The following is a 25,254-nucleotide window of genomic DNA, read 5'->3' as shown; positions in this document are numbered from 1 at the left end:
AAACACATAAATGATGGAATATATGATATATCAGATTGCCGTAAATGACATGGGAGAATATTGGGGGGAATGCAAAGGAGGGAGGTACTATTTTATATAGGGTGATATTTCTTAATTTTGAGAGGAAACCCAAAAGAATCAAGGGAAGTGGTCATACAGATAACTGGGGGAGAGCTGCCTGGTCAAATGGAACAAAAGTACAAAGGCCATAAGGTAGGAGCCTGGGGAGCAGTTTCAGCAGCAAAACACAGGCCAGTGTGAAGGGAGTGGAGGGTACAGGCAAGGGGAGGGAGAGAAGAAGTCAGAGAAGTAGCAGGGACCAGATCAGGTAAGACCAAGTATGCCATTGTAAGGATTTTGATGTTCCTCTAAATATAAGGAAAGCCACTAGAGGATTTAGCAGAGGTGTAACATGATCTGACTTAACCTTTAGAAGGAATCGCTCCAGCTGCTGTGAGGGAAATAGATCTTAGGGACTAAAGCAGAAGTGGGAGTTAGAAGGTTATTATAGGGGCACTTGAGTGGCTCAGTTGGTTAAGCGTCCAACTCTTGATTTCAGCTCAGGACATAATCTCAGTTTGTGAGTTTGAGCCCTGTGTCTGTCTCCACTATGAAGCAGGCACTGACAGTGCTGAGCCTGCTTGGTATTCTCTCCCTCTCCCTCTCTCTCTGCCCCTCTCCAGCACTCTCTCTCTCTCTCTCTCTCAAAATAAATAAACTTTAAAAAATATGATTATAATAATCGAAGCAGGCAGGAAATGATGGTGACTTGAACAAGAATGATAATGGCAGAAATACTGAAATCGTATCAAATTCTAGGCATACTTTGAAGGTAAATCTAGCAGGATTCTCAGATGGATTAGATGTGGTGCATGAAAACACAAGAGAAGACCAAGATTTTGGAGCCATGGAGATAACCAGTTCTGGGAAAACTGAGACATGAGTAGATTTCCCCCAACCAAAACGCCAGCTCCCTGAGGCTACAGCCCAGTCTTTTTTATTGCTCACTGTGCCCATGGTGAGTGCTCAACAAATAGTTGGTGTGTGTGTGAATAAATGAACATACCGGGCAATGTTTAGAGGTGTTACCAAGATAAAGGGGAAAAAATGTGGGAGGACCATACCATTGATATTTCTCCAGTCCCCATCGCTCACTCCTCCCTGTGTGGGGAAAGAATGACTCAACTGTTTGTTGAATTTGAGACAGGAAATTGAGAGTGAGAGGCTCAGCAGACTCTGGGCTCTTACCTCTTACCAAGACTGCTGATTGGGGGCTAGCAGAGGGAGAGGGGGGTGATAAATTACCCCTCCCCCCCCCCAATCTCAATGTATTGTTATGTGGTCTTTTGTGACTGCTTTCTTTCACTTAGCATACTGTTTTCAGGGTTCATCCATGTCATAGCACATATTGGTCCTTCATTCCTCTTTATGGCCAAATATTATTCGATTGTATGGCTATACCATATTTTGCTTATGCATTCATCAGTTGATACACATTTGGATTGTTTCCACTGTTGGCTATTATGAAGAATGCTGCTATGAACATTCATGTACAAGCTTCTGTGTGCATGTATATTTTCAATTCTTGTGGTTATATGCCTAGGAGTACAATTGCTGTTTGTACAAATACAAGTGGTTCCTTTATGTTTAACTTCTTGAGGAATTTCCAGGCTGTTTTTCAAGGTAGATGCACCATTTTACATTCCCACCTGTAGTGTATGATTATAGTTATACTACTGATTATTGTTGTATTTCTGGTTGTGAAGTGGCATCTCACTGAGGTTTTGGTTAGCATTTTGCTGATGGATAACAATGTTGAGGATCTTTTGATGTGCTTGTTGGACATTTGTATATTTTCCTTTTTTCCTTTCCCTACCACCTACAGACCGGTTTGAATCCTATTTCAATTGTATTGGTTGACCTTACATTTTTAACATTAACTTGAGGCTTTAAGTCAAATATGACCATTCTTAGCCTCCAAACACAAAGACCTTAAAAGAAATTTACCACTTCACCCCATCTTACCTGTCATCTGGTATTTTATTCCAACTTTATTCTTTTATACAAGTTCGTCAGTAACATTATTTTATGAAATCAGTACTTAGTAATCTACGTAAACACTCACACTTGCCAATTACATTATTTACCATTGTTCACTACATCTCACTCTCTCCTTCTGGATCTGCTTTCCTTCTTTGTAAAGGACATGCTCATGTACTTTTCTCAATAAGACCCTCTGAGTGATAAATTTTATTTCTTCAATTTTCAACAATTCTATTATTCTTAAATGATACTTTCTCGTGTATAGATTCTAACTGACAGTTACTTTGCTTGAATATTTTAAAACACAATTCCATTGACTTCTGAATTACATTATTACTGTTTTTAGTCTAGTTATTAGTCCTCTAAGTAATTTGTCTTTCTTCTCTCATTGCATTTAAGGCTTGGTGTGTGTGTTTTGTCTCTGATTTTCATTTTTACTTCCGTGTCTAGATGTCTATTTTTATTCATTCTGCCCAAGTTTCATTATGTTCCTTAGACTTGAAGATTCACAATTTTAACCAAATTGGAAAAATTCTCAACTGCTGCATTTTCAAGCTTTATCTTCTCTGCATTTTCTCTGTTCCTTCCTTCTGGCATCCTATTGACTCTATGCTGGCCCACTTCCTCCTTGTTCTTATCTTCTTCCATTTTCCATCTCTATCAATTTTCACTGCTTTCTGAGTATCTACCATAGATTGAGGTTCATAGTCTCTTTTCAGCTCTCTCTAAAAGGCTATTCAATCACTTTTTACCTTTTCTAGAAATTCTATTTGGTTTTATAAAGCTTGCTTGGTCTTTTCCAATAGTGCATTATTTCCGGGGGTTTGATTCCTTCCATTGTGTCTTTGATCATTTTGAACGTACTTATTTTATTCCTTTCAGACTGCGATTTAGTTATCTCAGTCTCTTAGAGTTCTATATTCCTGATTTTTGTCACTCATGGTAAACTGATTCCATATGAGGTCGATACCTTTTCAGGAACTCATCTTTAGTGTGACTTCTTTTTCTCTGACAATCTTTTCCAAGTGGTCTGGCATTTTGTTTGTGCCAGGCAGAAGTATCAAAGGCTTAGACCAATTTTTTATGTTATTTTCTCAGTTGAGAAAGACAACTAAATAAAAAGATAGAACCAGTGCCCAGGAAACTGGATATAAAGCAAACATGTCAAAAGTAGACAGGTAGAAAGTTTTGAGCAAAGGAATGACATGATTTACTTACATTTTTAAAAAATTACTCTACTGTGTTGAGACTAGATTGTAAGGGAAACAAGGGTTAGAAGCAGGGCACTAGTTAGGAGGCTATAATAATAATTACAATAATAGAGTAGAGGGGAAAAAGTGGCCTGGACCGGGGTAGAAGGAATAACTTGGTAAGACATGGTCAGATTAAGAATATACTTTTCTAACATTTTTTATTGTTAAATGAAATAAAAAAAATACATAAAAGTACATAAAACACAAATATACAGCATACCAATAATTATAAAGTAAACACCTAGGTAGCTACCATGCAGGGCAATAAATAGTACACTGCCAGGACACCAGAAGTCTCTCATACATAATTCCTTACCAAACATAAACTTCTCTCCCTTGCAAGTGACCTGCAAATGATCATTTCTTTGCTTTTCTTTCCTGTTTTTAAACTTTATATGAGTAGGATTATACAGTGTGTACTTTTGTGTCTTGCCTTTTCTCACCCAACATTATGTTTGTAAGATTCATCCATACTGCATGGAGCTGTGTATGTTCCTTGCAATCACTTAAGAACATTGGAGTGTCTGAACATGGCTCACTGTATTTATCTATTCTACTGTTGATAGATATTTGGGCTGTTTCCAGTTTTGAACTATCCTTTGAATATCATTGCCTGTATCTCCTGGAGCACGTGCATGTGCGTTGCTCTAATATACATCCAAGAGTGGAACTGCTAAGTCATAGCATATGGTATCTTCAACTTTACCAGATGATGCCAACCTGTTTTCCAAAGTGGTAGCAACTTATCCTGCTTCAGCACTGTTTGATGATTCTGGTTGCTCCAGAACTTTAACACTCAGTGTCTCAGTTGTTTTAATGTTAGCTGTTCTGATGGAATGTTACATTCCATTTTAGTTTAATTTTCAATTCCCTGATTGGTCACATTTTTGTATGTTTTGGGTTATCTGAATATCTTTGGGGAAGTGCCTGCTCAAGTCTTTTGCCCGTTTTTCTATTAGGTTGTCTGTGTTTTTTTTTATTTATGAATGTGAGGATACTAATCCTTTATTGGTTATATGTATAGCAAATACCTTTCCCTATTCTGTGCCTTATATTTCACTCTATGGTGTCTTTTGAGGAAGATAAGGTTTTAATTTTAATGTTGCAAAATGTATTGATATTTTCTTTAAGTTTATTTATTTATATATAGCACATGTGCTATACGTGCGAAGGAGGGACAGAGAGAGAGGGAGAGATAATCCCAAGCAGCCTCCACACTGTCAGTGCAGAGCTTGATGCAGGGCTCAAACCCACAGCTGTGGGATCATGACCTGAGCTGAAATCAAAAGTCGGTCACTTAACTGTCTGAGCCACCCAGGCACCCACTGATATTTTCTTCTGGTTGTTTTTATATCTTGAAAAAAAAAAAAAAAAAAAAAAAAAAAAAAAAAACAACTTCCCTAACGTGGGATCAGGTAGTTTCCTATTTTACATTCTAAAAGATTTACTTTTGCCTTTCACATTAGGTCTTTAATCCACCTGAAATTGATTTTTCACTAATGGAGTCAGGAAGGGGTCCCATTTCTTTTCTCTCTCTCCCTTCTCTATCACCACCCATGTCCATCTCCTGGGACTTACTCATTTGTCTTAGCCTCATTTATTATAAAGTTCAACCTTTCCTCACTGATGTATCACACAACCTCAATCATATGTCAAGTGTTTGTATACATGGGGATCTGTTTCTGGGTTCTCCATTATGCTCCACTGTCTGCTGTCTATCCCTACTTCCATACCACACTGATATCATTACTACAGCTCTGTGTCAGTCTTGATGTCTCATAGAATGAACCCTCTGACCTCCTCCTTCACCTTCAAGAGTGCCTTGGCCATCTTTAGCCCTTTCTACTTCCATATAAATTTTAGAATCAGCTTGTTAAGTTCCATAAAAAGTTGGGATTTAATCAGGATTATATTTATTCCATAAATCCATTTGGGGACAATTGTCATCCTAACCAATCTGTGAGCTTAGTATAGCTCTCCTTTTAGATATATCTTTTTTTAATACCAGTATGACTTTATTATTTTCTTTGAAAAAGACTTACATATCTTTTATGAAATTTAGTCCTAAACATGAAATATGTTATGCCATTGAAAATTGTATCTTAAAAACATTTCTGTTTCTGCTGGGAAATAAAATGATCAGTATTTATAAATTGATTTTTGTATCCAGCAACCTTACCAAACTTTCCTATTAGTTCTAATATCTTATCTGTAGACTCTATTGGAGTTTCTGATTATCTTCAAATAATGATAGTGTGTTTCTTACTTTTCAGTCCTTAGAACTTTCCTTTCTTTTTCTTATTTACAGAGCAGGCTAGGGTCTTTAGTAAAGCACTGACTCCAAAGGTTTCACTGAATTGATTGAGTTTAGGTTTCATACTTTGAAGGTACAGCCAACAGGATTTGCTGACAGATTGTATTTAGGCTGTGAGAAAAAGAGAGGACTCAAGGTTTAGTTCAAGGTTTTTTTGCTTGAACTACTAGAAGAATGGCATTGCCATTTACTACAGGCAATGCCAGAGATTTGTTGGTCATATAGTGCTGGTAATTAAGCAAAGAAAGATGAAAACTGGCTTATACTTATTGGTGATGATCTCTCTAACAGACTTTAGCCTGGTTTTCCACTTCTGAAATAATTCACTCCAGGAAGGATTTAAACATATACAAATGCTCTCAGTAGGGTTTGACTTATAACTTCCTGTTCAGCCACTGCCCTCTACAGGGGGTTTGTCTGAATATGAGCTGTGCACTCTGATCAAAATCTGAACCAACAAAAGAGAGATAACTTTTTTCTCTAGCCTCAATCTTTCCTATTTCATTACACACACACACACACACACACACACACACACTGATCTTGTTTTGCAATCTTTCCCCAGGTCAAATAACTACAAGAAAACCTCCCTCACCCAGGCAATTTGGTCACTGCAAGTAGCTTGTCTGGGAAAATGTCTTAGAAAGGCCAGCTGCATTTGTGTGGGGTTAACCCAAGAACAACAAAGAAAAATGAAGGGATGACTCCTACAGAAGGGATCCTGAGTCATACAAAAAGGCCTCATTGTGCCAGCTAGAAGGCCAATTTGACCATCCTTTATCACATGGTCCTCAACACACTGGAAAAGCTTATGAGTTCTCACACAAAGAAATAAAACTCTAACAATCCTTTGGACTGCTGAAGTCACATTAACCTAACCACCAGTTTCCCTGATGTTTATTCAACACACATGTAGGGTATCTCATTGGGGGAAGAGTGATAAGCCAGCTACCTCTCCCCTCACTCACCCTTCACCTGCTACCCAATCTCAAGAATGTAAGCTCCTGGGGCACCCAGGTGGCTCTGTCAGTTAAGTGACTGACTCTTGATTTCAGCTCAGATAATGATCTCAGGGTTTGTGATCAAGCCCTGGGTCCAGCTCTGTGCTGACAGCGTGGAGCCTGCTTGGGATTCTCTCTCTCTCTCTCTCTCTCTCTCTCTCTCTCTCTCTCTCTCTATCCCTCCGATGCTGGCATGCACACATACACACACACCCTCTCTCTTTCTCTAAATACATACATACATACATACATACATACATACATACATACATACTTAAAGGAAAAAAAAGAATGTAAACTCCAAAAAGGCAGTAGCATTGTCCGGTAAACCTCACTGTCCAAAATGGTGCTTGTCATATAATAGACATACAATATTTTTTTTTGGAAATTGACATTTTAAAGGCTTTTTAAAAATTGCCTTGAAGAGGGGCACCTGGGTGGCACAGTGGTTTAAGCATCCGGCTCTTTTCTGTCTTCTTAATGTTTTTTTTATTTTTGAGAGAGACCGAGCGTGAGTGGGGGAGGGGCAAAAAGAGAGGGAGACACAGAATCTAAAGCAGGCTCCAGACTCTGAGCTGTCAGCACAGAGCCCGATGTGGAGCTCAAACTCACAGGCCTCAAGATCATGACCTGAGCCGAAGGCAAGCGTCCAACTCTTGATCTCCGCTCAGGTCATGATCTCACGGTTAGTGATCTGCGCTGATGGTGCGGAGTCGGCTTGGGATTCTCTCTCGCCTTCTCTCTGCCCCTTCCCCACTCAAAATAAATAAATAAACTTAATTTAAAAATTGCCTAAAAGAGTTAAACTTTGATTTATTGTAACTGAAAATCAATATTTAAATTTATTGAATTTACTGATTTAAATTGATCAAATCAAAATTTTAAATGTTTAATGCGTCAATTCATAGCACTGTCATTACATAGAGTTAAAAACCACCTCTAGGGAGTGGAACTCTAGGGAAAGGAATGCTGCTTTTTAAATAACAATTTTTACCACTTTCACTTTTGGGTTATTTGCAATCGTCTTGATGATTTTCTACTTTACTGGTTTAAATTATACACATTCCCAACATCCTAATACAACTATTCGTTTTTGTGTATGACCTACCTTCTTCATCAATACATACACACGTTTGTATTAGTATGGTTGTTTGCAATCACAGCTATGTATTTTACAGTCAGCTTTTTATCACTTAATCTAGTTTCAGTCATCAGAACCTGGCATTCCGTGTTTCCACAGTCTGCATGCTAATGAGCATGGCAATGTCTGCATGCTATTACAAATGTGTATTGTACAATAATTTAAATATTCTAAACTGGGCCACTCAGGGTTGTTTCCATTTTTCATTGAAAATAATGCAGCAGTGCAGGCTTGCAATTCTTTGAATGATGTTGAATCATACTTTGGGCTTACTTAAGTCCAATTAGGGACTGAGGACTACTCAGGAGGGCCAGCGTGACCCCGCCCCAGGGGCGAGTCCTGGGCGCACGGCCCCGCCCCGCGCTGCGTCACCGACGTCCCGCCTAGCTGAGGCAGGCACGCAGCGCGGTAGCGGCCGCTGGGGCGCGGGCGGGCGGTTCGGGCCCTGGGAGCGGGGAAGCCCGGCGCTCGGGCTATGGCTCCCTGGGCGGGGGTCGAGCTCTCGGCGCTGAACCCGCTGCGCGTTCTGTGGCTCGCGCTGACCGCCGCCTTCCTGCTGACCCTGGTGCTGCAGCTCGTGCCGGCCGGCCTGGTCCCCGGCTGCGCGCTCTTCCAGGACCTGATCCGCTATGGGAAAACCAAGCGTGAGGGGCCGTCGCGCTCGGCCGCCTGCCGGGCCTTTGATGTCCCCAAGAGGTAACCGCGCCCCGGCTGAGCCCGGGATACCGAGGCGCGGGGAGCCCGGAGCGCCCGGCTCGGGCAGCCGGCAGGGGGCAGCAGAGGCGGACGCGGGGCCGGCGCTGACCAGGCCAGGAAGGCCTTGACGCCGGGCGCAGCGCTGCCCCGGCTGGGCTGCCAGGCACTGCCGCCTCCGCGTTGTGGCCCAAGGTGGCGGAATGCCCCGAGGGCCGGTGGACAGCAAAGATGGTGAGCCGCGCGGCAATGTGAGCTTGGAGCCGCACGAGTCTTTCCCTGGGGGGAAATGGCAGCGCTTCCGATGTAGGCCTGGTCTTTGGCTGTGCCCCCAGGTGCACAGGCGGCAGGTTAAATCCTTTTAGCCCCAAATTCTCCTTTCTCCCCCTCGCCTGCACTCTAGGGGTTTATAATCTAACTTGAGGTCACCGGAACTCTCTTGTGGACTCGAAGGCAGGCCAGCCCTTCACGCCTGTTTCCCCCGTTTGTCTCTCTGACCCCCAAAGTCAGGACAAGGGGCCAGACGCTGGTCACCACAAGGGCGCCACCTCCTTTGATCGCACCGACCCTCCTACCTGGTATCTTGGCGGGTGCCCCTGGGGAAGAATGTGGCCCAAGAGTGCACATTTTCGGCAAGCCCGATCCTGAAGCTTTATTTGACTTTCAACCGATTTTATAACTAAGAAAGATGAAATCGTTAGGGCTTACATAGAATTCTTTCAGAAATTGTAAAGACTTGTTATAATTTGCATTGGGTGGGTGGGAGGGTGTTGTTTGGTTTTTTTACTCTGAATTCAGAACATAGCTGGGAAGAGTCAGCCAAACGCTTCGGAAAATAGCAGTGGCTTTTCTGTCTTTAAGGTGCATCTTAAGTTGATATTTAGGAAGTTATGTGGAGGAACGTGATAAGGTTTCTAACATATTAAAACCCCTGGTTTAATCATTTGAACCTCTTATTGGCAGTGTCCCAGGTTCACAGACAACAATAGGACTAAGTGTAACTTGGTTTCTGAAACATGGATAATCCCCTACTTTTGTCTTTTGGAGAAGGATTCATCAGGTGTTAACACTGAGAAGGAAAAACCAGGTCATTTAGAGGAAGAGTAAAGGGAATGAGGTTCTGGGAAAAGGTAGGAGTATTTAGGACACATTAGTCAAACTTCGTATTTATTAGGAGCTCTTTTTAAGTCAAAATTATCTATCTATCTTTTTTTTTTTTTTTTTTTTTTTTTGAGAAAGAGAGCAGGAGGTGGAAATAGGGGCAAAGATCTCACCAGCATGAGATCAGGTCATGATCCAAAACCAGGAGTCCCACACTCAAGGAACTGAGCCACCCAAGGCACTGCCCTCCCTGCCTGTCATCCTATTTTTAATCAAGTTTGATTGCAGTACATTCTTTTCTACTTACTAGCAATGGCATTCCCAGGCTGTCATTTTTTTAATGTTATAAAGTGAAGAAAAACGTTATTTCTTACTGTGAATTCTAACAATTTGTGCTGTGAATTTTGAAAAAGGCATTAGTGTCCCTAGATGTAAAGGACACTACATTTCAAATCATTCCTTGCACTCACCTGTTTCTCTGGCTCCTATACCCTAGCTGTTAGTGCTCAAGCATGTCCTCATATGACAGCTAAGAAACAAACTTGGTACCTTTCCTTTGTTCATTACTACTCTTTGGGTTTGTAATCTCTCCCTTAATTTACACCTTTTTCTTCTTCCAGAATTCTAGAGTAGAACCTCCATGATGTTTTGTTCTCTAAAGTTAGACCAGCATTTCTTTAGTATTGAAGTCCAGGCCAGTAAGGAAAGACAAATATGTCTAGATACTTTATTTAAATATATTTCCTTATGCAAAGTTTAAATATTCTTAAAAGTGAAAATAAACCTGTAATTTTTACACCAAGGAAGAGACAGCTATAAATCACATTTCTGCATCTAAAATAGTGCTTAGGAAGGGTGCCTGGGTGGCTCAGTCGGTTAAGCACCCGACTTCGGCTCAAGTCATGTTCAAGCCCCGCATCAGGCTCTGTGCTGACAGCTCAGAGGCTGGAGCCTGCTTCACATTCTGTGTCTCCGTCTCTATCTGTCCCTCCCCTGCTGACTCTCTCTGTCTCTCAAAAATAAATATATGTTAAAGAATTTTTTTTTAATAGTGCTTAGGTAATTTTGTTCGGGGTTATTTTTTCCAAAGGAGGCCAGAATAAAACCTTAAATCAGTTCATGGCATGTTTGATTCCATTACTGCTGTTGGATAGGGGTTTTTTTCCCCTAAAGTGATGGTGCTTTTCTCATTTTCCTTTTGGTTCATAGATTATTGATTTCCCAGAAAGCCTGAATAAATAGGTGACTCCAACATGAATCACAGTGCTCTTGACTTGTGTAGTGTATATGGAAGTACTTCTTCTAAAATTTCAAAATGGTATCAAAGCGTTGCAGTTGAATTGAGTTCTGGAGGCAGAGAGAATCATCCAGACTTTCCCCCCGGGGTTCAGCAATCCTGGCCAGAGGTCCAGGAGACCTGTGGGCAGAAATTCAGGGCAAACTTGGATTAGAAAAAATTACATCTTTATTTCAGTAACCTCTAGCTGAAATTTAGCATTTCCTTAAAGGTGAATGTAATCAACAAACCACAGTAGAATTAGTAGTACTTGCAATATTGTGACAGGTATATATATATATACACACACACACAATTTTTGAGATCTCAAAATATTATTTTCATCACTATAAGAATGAATCACTGGATATTGTTATTTTATACATTAATTACAAAAAGTACATATGTTACTATTATCACAAATTTTTTTTAGTAGTTGTGTTACCTGTATTTCAATATAATTGGTTTCCTTGGTAATCCCTATGTATTTTGTGATTGAAGCAACATTTTGAGAAGTAGTCAGTAGCCTTTACCAGACTGCCAAAGGAGTCCATGGAAGAAAAATGTTAAGAACCCCTCCTCTAGACTGTAAACTTGCCATAAGTTTACATTTGTCTTTTTTGTTACCATATCCCTGGTACAATGCCTGACAAGTAAAGTCCTTGATGACTATGTTTTGAATGAATTTTAAGAAAAAGAGGGTTTAGGTTTAATTGGTTCATTGATTAACTTAACTGCTCACTCCAAGAATAATTTTGGATAAGATACCTTCTCTTTCATTCATTTATTTAACTGGTGTTCATAGAGTACTTCTGTGTCAGGAGCTTTTTAGTTCTTGTAAGATAGATATGTACAGTAGATATGTAAACAAATCTTACAAAACAAGCGAGATAATTTCGGATGGTAATAAGTGCTTCAGAGGAAATCCAGCAGGATTATTTGATCATGACCAAAATTGGGTGGCCGTGGCAGTGACAACACTGGAGAGGATGGTCAGGGAGCGTTGGAGCAGGAGACGAGTTCATTGCAGGAGGCAGGGCTGGCTCACCAGGGCCAGGGAGGAAATTAGATTTTATTCTGAGTGTATGGAAAGCCATTGATGGCTTTAGGATGGAGAAGCAGGCGTGGCATTGTGTGATTCATGTTTTGAAAGGGTGACTGACTAGCCATTGTGTGGAGAAGACTGAATAAGAGGCTGTTATGATGGTCCAGACAAGAGACAGTGGATATGGATTAGATGTTAGCATAACAGCACCCCCTTGTCATATAGGTGGTGATATGGTGCTTGCCATATAGGTGGCACTTATCCCAGGGCCAGTCACCTTGTCAGATTGACAGATTACCTTGTCAGTGTTTACTAAGCATTAGTTCACTTCCTTAGTTAACCCTATAACTCCCCTAATTGGGCTTTGGGTCAGTTCCAGCAATCAGTAAATATGTATTATTAGATCCTGCCCCCTCCCCCCTCAAAACCATCCAGTGGCTTCTAACTCACTCACAAGAAGAGCCCAAGGCCATATATAGTTTGTTCCTACCACCTCATCGTGTCCTGTAGTTAGCCCCCCCCCCCCCCAGCCCCGTGTAGTCCCAGTCCAGTTTTGTGGGCCTCTCTTTTCCACCTCCGGGCCTTTGCAGTGCCTGTTATCTATACCTAGAAAACTTTTCCCCACACAGTCATACTGTTTATGTCCTCACTTCCTAGAATTCTACTCAAATGTTACCTTCTCAATGAGGTGTGCCCTATCTACCCTGTTTAAAAGTATTTCTACCATCCCAGATAGTCCTTCTTTTCTTTCTGGCTTTAGTTTTCTCAGTAACAGTTATCACCTGCTGGCATGCTATAAAATTTATTTTTGTGTGTGAGTGTAAGTGCCATGAGGACTGGAATTCTCTATTGTGTTCATTGCTGTAATCCCAGAACCTAGAGCAGTCCCTGGCTTATAATAAGCACTGAAATAGTTGTTAAAAGGGTGCTTCCTTGGTGCCGAGTCCATAAGGATCACCTTATCCCTGTTCCCGAGGGTTTGGAAAACAGTGCTACAATTAAGCAAATTGCCAAGGGAGGAAAAAGAGGGAGAATGTCTAAAAACAAAAGAGTAGAGTTTTTAGATCTATCATTTGAGGCTAAAGCTGCGTCTTTATAAAAATCGAGATTTATCGAGTAGAAGATGTTTCTCATAGAGGGTAATCAGGCAAGCAAAACAGGAGATAGAAGGTACAAAATGCAGGAATAAGAACGGCAGTCTGCCTGTGAATCAGAAACATCACAGCACAAGCAGGGCGTAGCAAGATATGGCTTAGCAGCTCAGAAACCAATTATAAACGCATTTGAGTGATTGGTTGACTGCAGGCTTGGTATAAATTGGTACATGTGATATAGGGACCTAAAAGCAAGTTCAGGCAGGTCTAGGTTGCACGAATTAGAAGTGCAGTGGTGTGATTTTAACTCCAGTCATCAGAGCTTCTGGAGCTAAATGCTGCCCCTTACTGTGTGACCTTGAATAAGTAACCTAACATCTTAGCCTGCATTTACTCATCCGCCACATGAAGATAACCATATAAACTTTACAGGATTGTTTCCACCTGCTTACCAAAGGGATTTTTTTTTTAACTTTAAAAAGAGTAAAAAGAATAAGCAATGCCCTGTGTGTGTATGTGTGTGTGCGTGTGGGTGTGTGTTAAAATAGACATGACAAAACACTTAACATTTTAGCCCTTTTCAGGTGTACAGGTCAGTGATTTTAAATACGTGCTCATTGTTGTGCAGCCATCACCACTATTAGTCTCCCAGAACTTTTTCATCAGCCAGAGAAATTTTTAAAACATAAGTTATTTAGGTCACTCTGCTCAAATGGCTTCCCATCACCCTGAATAAAAGCCCATGTCCTTATGAGACCCTATAGCATATGCTTCTCCCACCTCACCACCGATCCTTCTCCACACAGGTGTCCTTTATTGTTCCTCAGGGCCTTTGTTTTGTCATTTCTCTGCCTAGAAAATTCTTTGCCCTGGAAGTTCACCGGGGTTGTTCATTCTAGCCAGATGTCACTTCCAGAGAGGCCATCCTTGACCACCTGTGCAGAATGGCCTCCCTCTCTGTCTCCTACCCCAAGATTATGCTAGATATCTATAGGTTCATTTGTTGATCATATGCTGAAAGATAATCAAGGCAGGGACCCAGTCTATTTGCTTCCTGCTGAGTTCCTGGGTCCTAGAACATTCATTGCCTGGCAGCGTTCTAAGTTCTCAATAAATGTCTGTGGAAAAATGAAGTAGGTAGAGTGGCTGGCCCAGAAGATGCTTTTCAGAAGCTAGCCATTCCGAGGAAGGCTGCAAAGCAGGGCTCTGCTGACATTCTGCTCTGCTATTGTAGCTCAGACCATACCTGCACTCATTTCTAGGAAGCATGTCTTAGAGACCCTGGAAGGCAACCAAAAGCCAGTGGCTGGGTGGGGGGTGGGGTATTGGAAGTGACACTGATGAACTTTTGATGAAACTAGGCTTTTGAGCCCAGAGAAGATCAGAACTGGGATAGAAGATCAGAACAGGATAGCTCAGCAAGGGCAGATTTGGTGATAGAATTTGTAACAGTAGTTGGGAGAATTAAGTGGGTTGCTATGGAGTGATCAGATTAGATCGGTGTCAGGCTGGGTTGTGGGCATAGTCTGGGGGGCTATGTTCTGGATCATCTGGAAGAAGAGTTGCTGAATTCCATCTAATCCTCTGACTCCAGGTTTATTTACCTTGTCACAGGCTAATGAGACCAGAAGGAGGGGGCTTAGTATGTAAGTGATGCATTAAAGACCAGGGAAGACACCTTTCAGAGTCAGAAATATTTTGAAATCATTTAAATAGAGAAAAATAGAAGTATAGGTCAAGGGACCTCAAAAGAAGGTTAGATCTTTGTGCCCTTAGACGGTTTCAATAAACCAACACCATCTTTCACATTGGAGTAACATTGCTAATTTCAATTTTTATTGGTCCTGGTTTTATTTGTATTTTGTTTGTGAAGTTGCAATTGATTGCAAAACAGGCACTGTACTTTAGGAGAGCTGTAACCATCAGGAGTCTATACCTAGTTTTATGAGTTAATATCTGTCATGTTAGTATAAAAGTTAGGTCAACACAATTTAGGAAATTTAGGAAAACACTGAATCAGAGGACCTTTAAGATTTCTGGCCAGCCCTGAGAGCTTGTGGTTTTGCAAATCTTGTGTAAGAGTTGTATGGCTATTGCAGCAACATTGCTCAGGATTTAGAAACCTTTCACGTTTCTGGCTTCTGTTGGCACAATCTAGGTTCTCTTTGCCAGGGTCTGGCACCCCCTGTGTTGGAACTTGAGCCGTCCCCTAACCCAGAGATAAGAGAGATTGCTAATTGACCATCTGTCTAAGTTTAACGAGGTCAATCATGTTCTTACCTCAGGAAGCCTCTTTGTTCTACGAGTTAACCGGTCCCATCATTTGAAAGGAGATTTTTAAAAAATCTGAATGCCTGCAGGATTCAGGTTCTATTAAAACAACAAAACTATACCTTGGGAATGGGGGAAAGAGGTTAGGGAACCTAAAAATAGTATTCCTGCATAATGCTTTAAAGTGAACCTACTCTGATTATTGCCTAACTGGTTTAACCTTGCAGGTATTTTTCTCACTTCTATATCATCTCAGTGCTGTGGAATGGCTTCCTGCTTTGGCACCTTACTCAGTCTCTGTTCCTGGGAGTGCCTTTTCCATACTGGCTGCATGGTTTGCTCAGAATTCTCGGGGCTGCCCAGTTCCAAGGTATGACTCCCCTGGCTAGTTACAACCATTTCGTCCTGTCCCCGCCTTTCCTGCCTGTAGGGAGCTGTTCTCAGTATTTCACAGCCACCCTCAGGCTTCTCTGTGGGCCTGTGAAGTGGAGGGTGAGGGCAAAAAAAACAGTGTGAGTGGTGTATAGGCAGGTGGCCAAGGGGGTGTCCCCCCCCCATCCTTCACTGAGATCATGGCAGCCCCAGAGTTAGCTCTTCGTCCCTGACTTCCCAGCAAGGGCTGTGCTGTGTGCAGGACAGACCGTTCTCCCTCTGATATTTTTAGTACTACTCATTAATATATACAAAAGTCTTTACAATTCAGTGGAAAAGTTCTTAGGATCCCTCGAGTTTGCCTCAAAACATTTATCATTTGTTTCGCTGAACCAAAATCATCTCTCAGAACCCCAGAAATATGACAGGAAATTACTTTTTGATCACCAGTTAAAAAAATGTTTGTTATACTGTAAGCTTTACTTATATAATAACATTGACTGTAAATAGTTTTTGACCAGATGATTACAAAAGAGCCCTTAAATTCACCTCACTTTACTTCTGATAAGGATACCTAGAACGATTTTAAAAATTGGAGGATTTTTAAAGGAATTGAAGGTGAAAACCATATGGTGGTTTCAGTTAATGTCAGGCGGAGGCTGAGGGACAGAATTAGAAACAAATCGTTCTCGCGTTCCCTCTGTCCTTTGTTCCCGCAGCCAAACCACTGGCTTGGTAGGAACAATCCTTTTCTGTATAACCAGAGGAACTCGTTGCAAAAGATGGCAGCTGGAAGGGAAGACCTATGCAGATCCCCCTTGGGAGCAGAGGATACCTCAGCAAATCCCACATTAGCCATTAAAACTTCATCTCTTCCTTTGTGTGTGCGTGTGTGCACGTACGACATTCATTTTAAAAAGTCTAGGTGTGGGGCGCCTGGGTGGCGCAGTCGGTTAAGCGTCCGACTTCACCCAGGTCACGATCTCGCGGTCCGTGAGTTCGAGCCCCGCGTCGGGCTCTGGGCTGATGGCTCAGAGCCTGGAGCCTGTTTCCGATTCTGTGTCTCCCTCTCTGTCTGCCCCTCCCCCGTTCATGCTCTGTCTCTCTCTGTCCCAAAAATAAATAAACGTTGAAAAAAAATTAAAAAAAAAAAAATAAAAAGTCTAGGTGTTATGCCACTTGAAAACCAGTATTTCTTCCCAGTTCTTTTGACAAAGGGGTGAGAGGCAGGTAGGAAGATAGATCTTAAGGGTCAGAGTCTGCTAAAGGTATAATTTTCTTCTTTTTTTTTTTTTAAATCTGGAAATAAATGCATAATTCCCCCATCTCTGTTCCTGTCCCCTTTTCTGCCTCTCCAGGTGCCTTGGTCTCTTGTCTCCCCTTACTCAGGGATCCCACCAGCTGGGATTGTTAGAGGTCATGTGGGCACTCTTCCGGACTATCTTCATCTGGCTGGTCGTGCCAGGGACTGGAGATCCACAGTCCTCAGGTTCTGAGTGCACAGACTCCTTCACAGTGACATACATGTAACCTAGAAGGCTTTCACATGACGGAGAGTCAAGAGACCTGAGTTTGTCACTAGCCAAATTCCTTAGCTTCGCTTGGCCCACTTCCTCATGACTTAAAAAAAAAAAATATTAGACCAGATGATTTTTAGGGCCCTCTCCTAGCTCTAATCTTACTTAATACTGTGTTGAACAGTAGGAAAAAATCCAACTTTGGATTAGTCCTGGAAAGAAAGATGCTAACGTGTTGCATTCTGAATTCTAGGGAGTGAGCTGGCGCTGTCTGCATTCTTAGTGTTAGTATTTCTGTGGCTCCACAGCCTGAGAAGGCTCTTCGAGTGCTTCTATGTCAGTGTCTTCTCCAATGCTGTGATTCACGTTGTGCAGTACTGTTTTGGACTCGTCTACTACGTCCTCATCGGCCTAACTGTGCTGAGCCAAGTGCCAATGGACGGCAGAAATGGTGAGTGGTTCCTGGGGTCTATTAGCTGAGTCACTGGGCATATGAGGTACTCTTGAGGCAAAGCGCCCCACCAAGCTTTAGGGCAGTTTGAAAGTAGACCTGCTCAACTCACTTTGCATATGAAGAGTTTGGACTCTACTAGTCGCTTGAAAAAGTCAACATGCCCAAGGGTATATACATTAACTGTTACAAAACTGCTGAAACCTGAAAGACACTTACCTAAGCACTAATGCCTGTAAAGATATTAAAGTGCCAAGTGTTCAGGAGGTGCAAGGGTGAAGAATTGGGACATGGGCCTCCCTTGGTGGGAATGAAGTCACTGAACTCATGTGGAGTTAGTCTGGAAGGAAAGAGGGAGGGTGGTCAGGAGTCAGACAGGAAGCAGGGGAACGCCCAAGAACAAGAGAAGGGGTCAGCAGAGAATGTTGTCTTACCAAAGCCTCAGTCCCTCTGGTGTGCACGTGTGGAAGGGGAAGGGTGGTACAGGATTAAATCTCAGAAAACCAGAGGAGGAAGGGGTGGCCTGGGCTCCTGGAGAATAGTTGTGATTTGAAGAGGGAGTAGAAAGCCATTTTAAGCTTAGGTCACTGAGGTCTTAGGATGATTCCAGTTATAACAGAGCTTTTCTTCAAGTGAGGCAGCTTGAGGGGAGAGGACAAAAGGGTACTGTGGTAAATCAGAATTGTGTCTGAACACTTCTGAGCTCCCACTAGCCAGGAAGAGAGAAGCAAAATCATGGTCTTTGTTTATGAGGAGGAAGTAAAGTATATTTTGGTGGGGGAAGGGAGGCTGAAGATAAAACATTTATGACTATCATTTTTGTAAAAACAGTGCATACTTACTACATAGAACTCAAGTCATTTGGGGTAAATGAAGCTAGTTTTTAGTGCTGAGGCTAACTTTACCCTGGACCCTTGGTATCCATCTGCCTGGACACTGTAAGGCAGACTATTCATGACTGTTCTGAGTTCACTTCTCCATGTTCCGTAAAGCTGCCCTTTCCATCCTTGTAAATAGAGACCAAAGTCTGATATTTAGAATACTCAGTAAGCTTTCTCCTCAGGTTTGATTTCAGTATCAGAGTAGCCCCTTGAAAATCCTCTCTGTGCTGCTGTGGTATAACCCAAGGCCTTTATGGCTTGAGGAATGATTGTAGAGTACAATTTATTAACAGTCTTTCTTAATTCATGAATTATTTATTGGCTCCAGCCGCTCAGCTAGCATCTCTCCATCTGATTCCACTGAACTTAATCAAATCAGCATTTCCCCCCTGAGCTTTCTGCGTTGGCTTTCTTTCATGTGCAGGCCATATCAAGGTTTGAACTATAATCTGTGGTGAACATTACTGGGATTTCCACCCAAAGGAGCTTTCTGAAGCATGTGGCTAACCCACTAGCTTTCAGTCTGCTGGCCTCCATTGGCATTACATATCTCTTCTGGAGTTTCATCTGCTGGCTGGACCACTGTTTTTGCCCTCCCTCCTGTACAGTAGAAAATAAAGAAAAGGCAGCTGAGACACCCACAAAAATCACTTTCCAGACACTCATTTCTGAAGCTGTCTTCTTTTTCACCTACTTGTCTTTCAAGAGGTCATATACAGGCTTTTGGGACAATGTGGCGAGAACTGGTTTCAGGAATTCATTGAGAGGGAACACACTGGGGCATTTGCCAGCTGCAAGGCCTGATGGGAATAAGCATGAGCTTAGGACTCAGTGGGGCTTGAATCTGAATTCTGGCTTGTTTAACCACTCTGAGCCTCAGAACCTTCATCTGTAATTAGGGACACATCCTGATTTCAGAGGATTTTTGTGAAAGGGAAAGGAAAGAATGTCTGTAAGCTGCCCACACCTTCGTACCTCCTTGTCTTCAAAGTCTGCAGGGTCGGGCGCTGGCTGGCTCAGTCAGTTGGAGCATGCAACTCTTGATCTCGGGGTTGTGAGTTTGAGCCCCACATCGAGATTACTTAAAAATGAAATCTTAAAAAAAAATGTTTAAACTCTAGAGGGTCTTCCTCCAACCACTCTCCATTATACGTTGTATTTTATTTTCTCCAGAGTGCCATCTCTGCCTGAACCTGTCTTGATTATAGGTTTGTCTACTTGTTTCTGTTTGCCTCTTGTCACTAGAATGTGGATTCATGAGGACTGGGATTTTACCTTACTTATTCACTGCCTTGTGCCTTGTGCGAGATGCCAGGCTCAGTAGACAGTCAGTAATTAATGAATAAACAGAGTTAAATACTACACAGATTGGAGCCTCAGCCTTCCACCTGACTCCCCTTCCCCACATTATAATTCCAACGTACTCTTAGAAATCGTTTTTTCCTCATAGGTACTTTCTCGGATTCAGAGCAGGTCTTCTGGCAGTGATGTAAACTCTCAAACATTTGCCTCAGTTTTTAATCCTAGAGTGACTTGCTCTTACAGCTGAATTTAAAACTATTTTTCACATTTTGTTTATTTTTAACTTCTGAAAAGATAACCTTTTAGTTAAATGGCTAAATCTAGTAAACGTTAAGAGTCTATAGTAAACTGTTTATATAGGACAAGTTTTTTTTTTTTTTTTTTTTTTTTTTCAACGTTTATTTATTTTTGGGACAGAGAGAGACAGCATGAACAGGGGAGGGGCAGAGAGAGAGGGAGACACAGAATCGGAAACAGGCTCCAGGCTCTGAGCCATCAGCCCAGAGCCCGACGCGGGGCTCGAACTCACGGACCGCGAGATCGCGACCTGGCTGAAGTCGGACGCTCAACCGACTGCGCCACCCAGGCGCCCCATGGGACAAGTTTTTAAAAGAAATTAACACAGGTAGATATTGGTGGACTCTCATTAGCCCAGCTGTCATCAGCTGAGCCCTGCCTTCAGGTACCCATATGGAATAGTAGGATCCTTGGTTCTCTTACCTGAGTCAACTCTGTAGGGGCTCTCTCCTGACTCCAGACCCTCAGGCTCTTCCCCGCAGTCAATGGACAGCTTTGTTTCTTCAGTCAGGTTCCTAACTAGCTTGCCTGCTTCCTGCTGATCACAAGGAAGTCCTTAATTTGCTTTTCTGATGCCAGTCCCCAGAAGACCTGAATTCTTCCTGTCTTCTTGGTAGCTGGAGAAGAAAGAGGAAGACGATACTTTTGAGTGTTTCTGCTTCTGAACTAAATCCCTCTAACGTGGTTCTCTCTAATCAGAGATTAGAGGGATACTGTTTGATTTTTCATCTTGCAGTTTACATTTCTCCTCTTTTGAGAAGCCCCATGCTGAGCCTTTACTTCCAGTGATTTTCTTCATTGGCTGGAGCCAGTCAAGTCTGTGTTCTGCATTCAGAGTCTCCCCTGAATAGCTTAGGGCTGCAGCCCAGGGTGGGATTCCTTTAGAAAGCGTTCTCACGGTAGACTATAAGAAATAAGACATAAAACCAGGCTTAGAAATATAAATGCACAGTGGCCTTACCACACAAGAGTATGAGACACCAAGAGTTTGGGCACCTGGGTGGCTCAGTTGGTTGGGTGTCCAGCTCTTGACTTTGGCTCAGATCATGATCTCACAGTTTGTGAGTTCAAGTCCCACCTTGGGCTCTGCACTGGCAGCATAGAGCCTGCTTGGGATTCTCCCTGTCTCTCTGTGCCTCCCAAGCTCACACACTCTCTGTCTCTCTCAAAATAAATAAATTAAAAAAAAAAAAAAAAAAAAAGAGTAGGAGGCAGAGCTGACCTCTGTGCTTGAAGCATTTGAAAAGGGAACAGGAGAATGTGTCAATGTGGAGTTCTCTGTCAGGGACCACTGAAGCTGCCCCGGGCTGGAAAGCATACCCCTTTCTTCTCCCCTCTGTCCTTGGTAAATTACATCACGATAATTATCTAGTCATGAGGAACAGAGCAATCGGATAATTGTGTTCTAACTGTATGATTGTTTAATTCCCTGAACCTCTGAAATTTTGCATTTTGGCCAATAAGGTGACTCTTTTTTCTGTAGTCTATGTGATAGGGAAAAATCTCTTGATGCAAGCCCGGTGGTTCCATATCCTCGGAATGATGATGTTTATCTGGTCATCTGTCCATCAGTACAAGTGCCATGTCATTCTCGGCAATCTCAGGAAAAATAAAGCAGGTGAGATGTCTTTTAGAGGCACTGCATGTGGATTTTAACCCTCAGAAGTTAGTTGTCTGTGTTCCTTTATTTTTTTCCTTCCTGCCCTAGTTCATGACTTATCTATCAAATATTCATTTTTTAATGTTTTTTTATTTTAAGAGAGAAAGAGAGAGTGCCAGCATGAGGTGCAGAGAGAGAGAGAGAGAGACACCAAATGTGAAGCAGGCTCCAGGCTCTGAGCTGTCAGCACAGAGCCCGACACGGGGCTCAAACTCACAAACTCCTAGATCATGACCTGAGCCGAAGTCAGACGCTTAACTGACTAAGCCACCTAGGTGGCCCTATCAAATACTTATTTTTGACAAGACACCTTGTCAAAATCTTAATCTTCCCATTTGTAAAATGAGACCGTTATGCCAGAAGATCTCCCCGGTCCCATCTAGCCCTGATATTCTGTGATTCTATGCTGTGCCCACATTTTGGGGCCTGTGCTGATGATATGTGCCTAACCAGCATGTGAGTGCTAGTATTACTTTGCTGAGTTAGTATCATTCTGTCAAAGCAAAAAAACTTGACTTTTAGTTAGCTTGTGTTGACTTACCACAGGTACAGTTTATAATAGGCTTTTGAATTACTAAAAATAGAATAATCCTATTCATCGTTTACCAAGTGCTTATTCTGTGCCGGGCCCTGTTCTTAGTGCTTTATATATAGCTTTACGGTGCTCTCTTGAGGTGGTTCGAGTCTTATCCTCACTTTACAAATGAGGAAACTAAAGATGTTAAGCAACTTTTCTAAAGTTACACAACATGTAAGTGGTGGAGTCAGGATTTGAACTCCTGCAGTCTGACTGCAGTCTGAGCTCTTAATTACTAGCTTGGAAGTCTGGTGGAGAAACAGACTTTGTTTGCTTTGTGCTTATTTTCAGTTGATGGTGCAACCTAAGCGTGCAACTTTTTAATACGTAGTAGGTTGACAATGGGAGTGTGACGGGAAGTGGGTTTGCACACAGGTCTGTGATCCTCTTTGTTATTTCATTTCATTTTTTTTTTTAATTTTTTTTTTTTAACATTTATTTATTTTTGAGACAGAGAGCATGAACGGGGGAGGGTCAGAGAGAGAGGGAGACACAGAATCCAAAACAGGCTCCAGGCTCTGAGCTGTCAGCACAGAGCCCGATGCGGGGCCTGAACTCACAGACCGCGAGATCATGACCCGAGCTGAAGTCGGACGCTCAACCCGATGAGCCACCCAGGCGCCCCTCATTTCATTTTTTTAATGTTTATTTATTTTTGAGAGAGAGAGAGCATGAGCAGGGGAGGGGCAGAGAGAGAGGGGGACAGAGAATCTGAAGCAGGCTCTGCTCTGACAGCAGCAAGCCCAATGCTGAGCCGAAGTGGGTTGCTGAACCGACTGAGCCACCCAGGTGCCCAGTGATCCTCTTTTTAAAATAAGAGTCTTTGTAAATTGCCTGGGGACTGAAGTGGTAAGCTTTCTTTCCACAACTTCATATGTTCAGGAAGTCTTCTGTTTCTGTTTCAGGAGTGGTCATTCACTGTAACCACCGAATCCCTTTCGGAGACTGGTTTGAATACGTTTCTTCCCCTAACTACTTAGCAGAGCTGATGATCTACATTTCCATGGCTGTCACCTTTGGATTCCACAACTTAACTTGGTGGCTAGTGGTGACATATGTTTTCTTCAGCCAGGCCCTGTCTGCTTTGCTCAGTCACAAATTCTACAAAAGCAAATTTGTCTCCTATCCAAAGCATAGGAAAGCTTTCCTACCATTTCTGTTTTAACATAACCCCAGTCACGAAGAAGGCAAACCAGATGACAGGTTCAGTTCCTGAGGACAACAATGTCTAGGGACCAAAGTACAATTTCTGCAGAACTGTTTGAAACTCTGTTTCCTTTATACACCCAAAAGTCTTCACTGAATGAGCAAAGCAATACCCCTCAAGAAAATGAATCTTCAAAGAAGAAATAACTTCTGGCAAACTGGGGAGTGCTGTGTCTGCCTTCCGAGATGCTTTATAAAACCAACCAGCTGCTGAGAAGTAGATGAGCTTCTCCAAGTGCTTCAAAAGCAAAGTAACCAAGAATGTACAAACAGCTTCACACATGCACATACATCCACAAAGGAAGAGAGAAGACCATCTGTGGCTTTGGTTTTGTTAGGGACAAATGAACTGAACTACATAATAAGCAATATAATAAGTGCTCAGTAACTGTTGCATTTCAATAAAAGCAGAAAAGCTTTTGAAAATAACAATATATAATTTCACACCAACAGATTCAGGGAAAAATGACTTTGTTGGAAATAGTTTATACTTTCACATGTGGCCACAAATATTTCCAGTTATGTAACCAGCAACAGTGGTTTCCACTCCTCTCCCCCTCAAATCATAGCCTAACAGAAAATTTGAAACTTCTTTTATTTAATACTTTTTTGACATCCCTTTCAAGGAAGTACCTTAAAAGTGAAAGCATCTGAAAATAAAATATTTTTATATTTATGTGTAAAGAGCCTCCATTCATGGACTGACCTTCTCTGCAGATTGCGTAGTGCTATAGCCATGTTCATATGTAGGTATCCAAACTGGATTCATTGTTTGCCGAGTAACTGTTTAACTATTTTAATGAAATGAATCTGAAGTTTTTAGGAATAAAGTTTACACTAGTTTATGTTTTAAAAAATACGATTAAACCAAAGGGAAATAAATGCGCGGTTTAAAAGAAAAACAATTGAAAAATAATACTAATGCTACAGCCTGAGCACAGTTTTGCTACAGCAAAAACTGCACATTTGTGCAACATAAGATTTACTGGCTTAGTGACCAAAGTATTGACTTGATTGCTTTCGTGCAGGTGTCCTAGTCTACTAGCTAGTAAAGTTTGGCACTAATGTGTACCTTGCTGTGGGGGAAAGAACCTCATTAACCAGACATGAAATCAAATGCACAGTTTAAGAATGTCCTCCCCACCCTCATCCCTAGAATAGTAAACCAAAGCTGTTAAACCAAGATCTTTCTAATCTGAACTTTCAATACATGCATATGAAAGCACATCCTAAAGTTTTTAAAATAATTTCTGCTGTGGCATTTTCTCTCTCATCAATCAAATGCCACTTCAGTCAGCTAATCAGTCTACTCAAATAAACGACATATTTATTTCATTTATCATTTAGATTTGCCATCCTCAGGACCAGGACTCAGGAACAAAACTTTTTCTGCACTGGAAATGTAAAGCATATTGCAGTTTGGTCTTAATTTCCACACAAGTGGCATGGATTTTTAATGGCAAACTATTTGGGGAAAAAAATGTATTTTTGCTGTAGCATACCATTTTATACCTAGGTTAGTCTAGGAATTTGGATGATGTTCTGGAATTTCATTGCACACTTAAGTAAAATAATGAGTATGCCCTGTGAAGAACCATATCAGGGGCTGTTAGAAGACTTTCCCGGTCTGCAGTATCCCTGTCTCAGGCCCACTGTCCCTACTGTCCCCTCACACTCTTTACTTTCCCTCTCCCTCCCTTGCTCAAACATTGCATTTCTAGGTGAAGGCTAAAGAGGAAGCAGTGATGTTCTCCAAGGG

The 25,254-nt window shown here is 41.9% G+C and overlaps 1 protein-coding gene across 2 annotated transcripts; it reads left to right on the top strand.

Annotated features, from left to right (window-relative positions):
- Window positions 1–8,112: 8,112 nt before the first annotated feature.
- SRD5A3 (steroid 5 alpha-reductase 3) lies at window positions 8,113–24,179 on the top strand. 2 transcript variants are annotated; one of them, XM_045474022.1, is made up of 5 exons: window positions 8,113–8,448; window positions 15,460–15,602; window positions 17,375–17,572; window positions 21,536–21,670; window positions 23,195–24,179. In XM_045474022.1, the coding sequence occupies exons 1-5, from the start codon at window positions 8,228–8,230 to the stop codon at window positions 23,452–23,454; spliced, it is 957 nt and encodes a 318-aa protein (XP_045329978.1). In that variant the 5' UTR covers window positions 8,113–8,227; the 3' UTR covers window positions 23,455–24,179. The 2 variants fall into 2 exon arrangements, with proteins under 2 accessions (XP_045329978.1, XP_045329979.1); XM_045474023.1 differs by lacking the exon at window positions 21,536–21,670 and having other exon boundaries at window positions 8,120–8,448.
- Window positions 24,180–25,254: the final 1,075 nt, after the last annotated feature.

This window comes from Leopardus geoffroyi, chromosome B1 (genome assembly GCF_018350155.1).
Source record: "Leopardus geoffroyi isolate Oge1 chromosome B1, O.geoffroyi_Oge1_pat1.0, whole genome shotgun sequence".
NCBI lineage: Eukaryota > Metazoa > Chordata > Mammalia > Carnivora > Felidae > Leopardus > Leopardus geoffroyi.
This window is presented reverse-complemented; position numbering and strand designations above follow the sequence as displayed.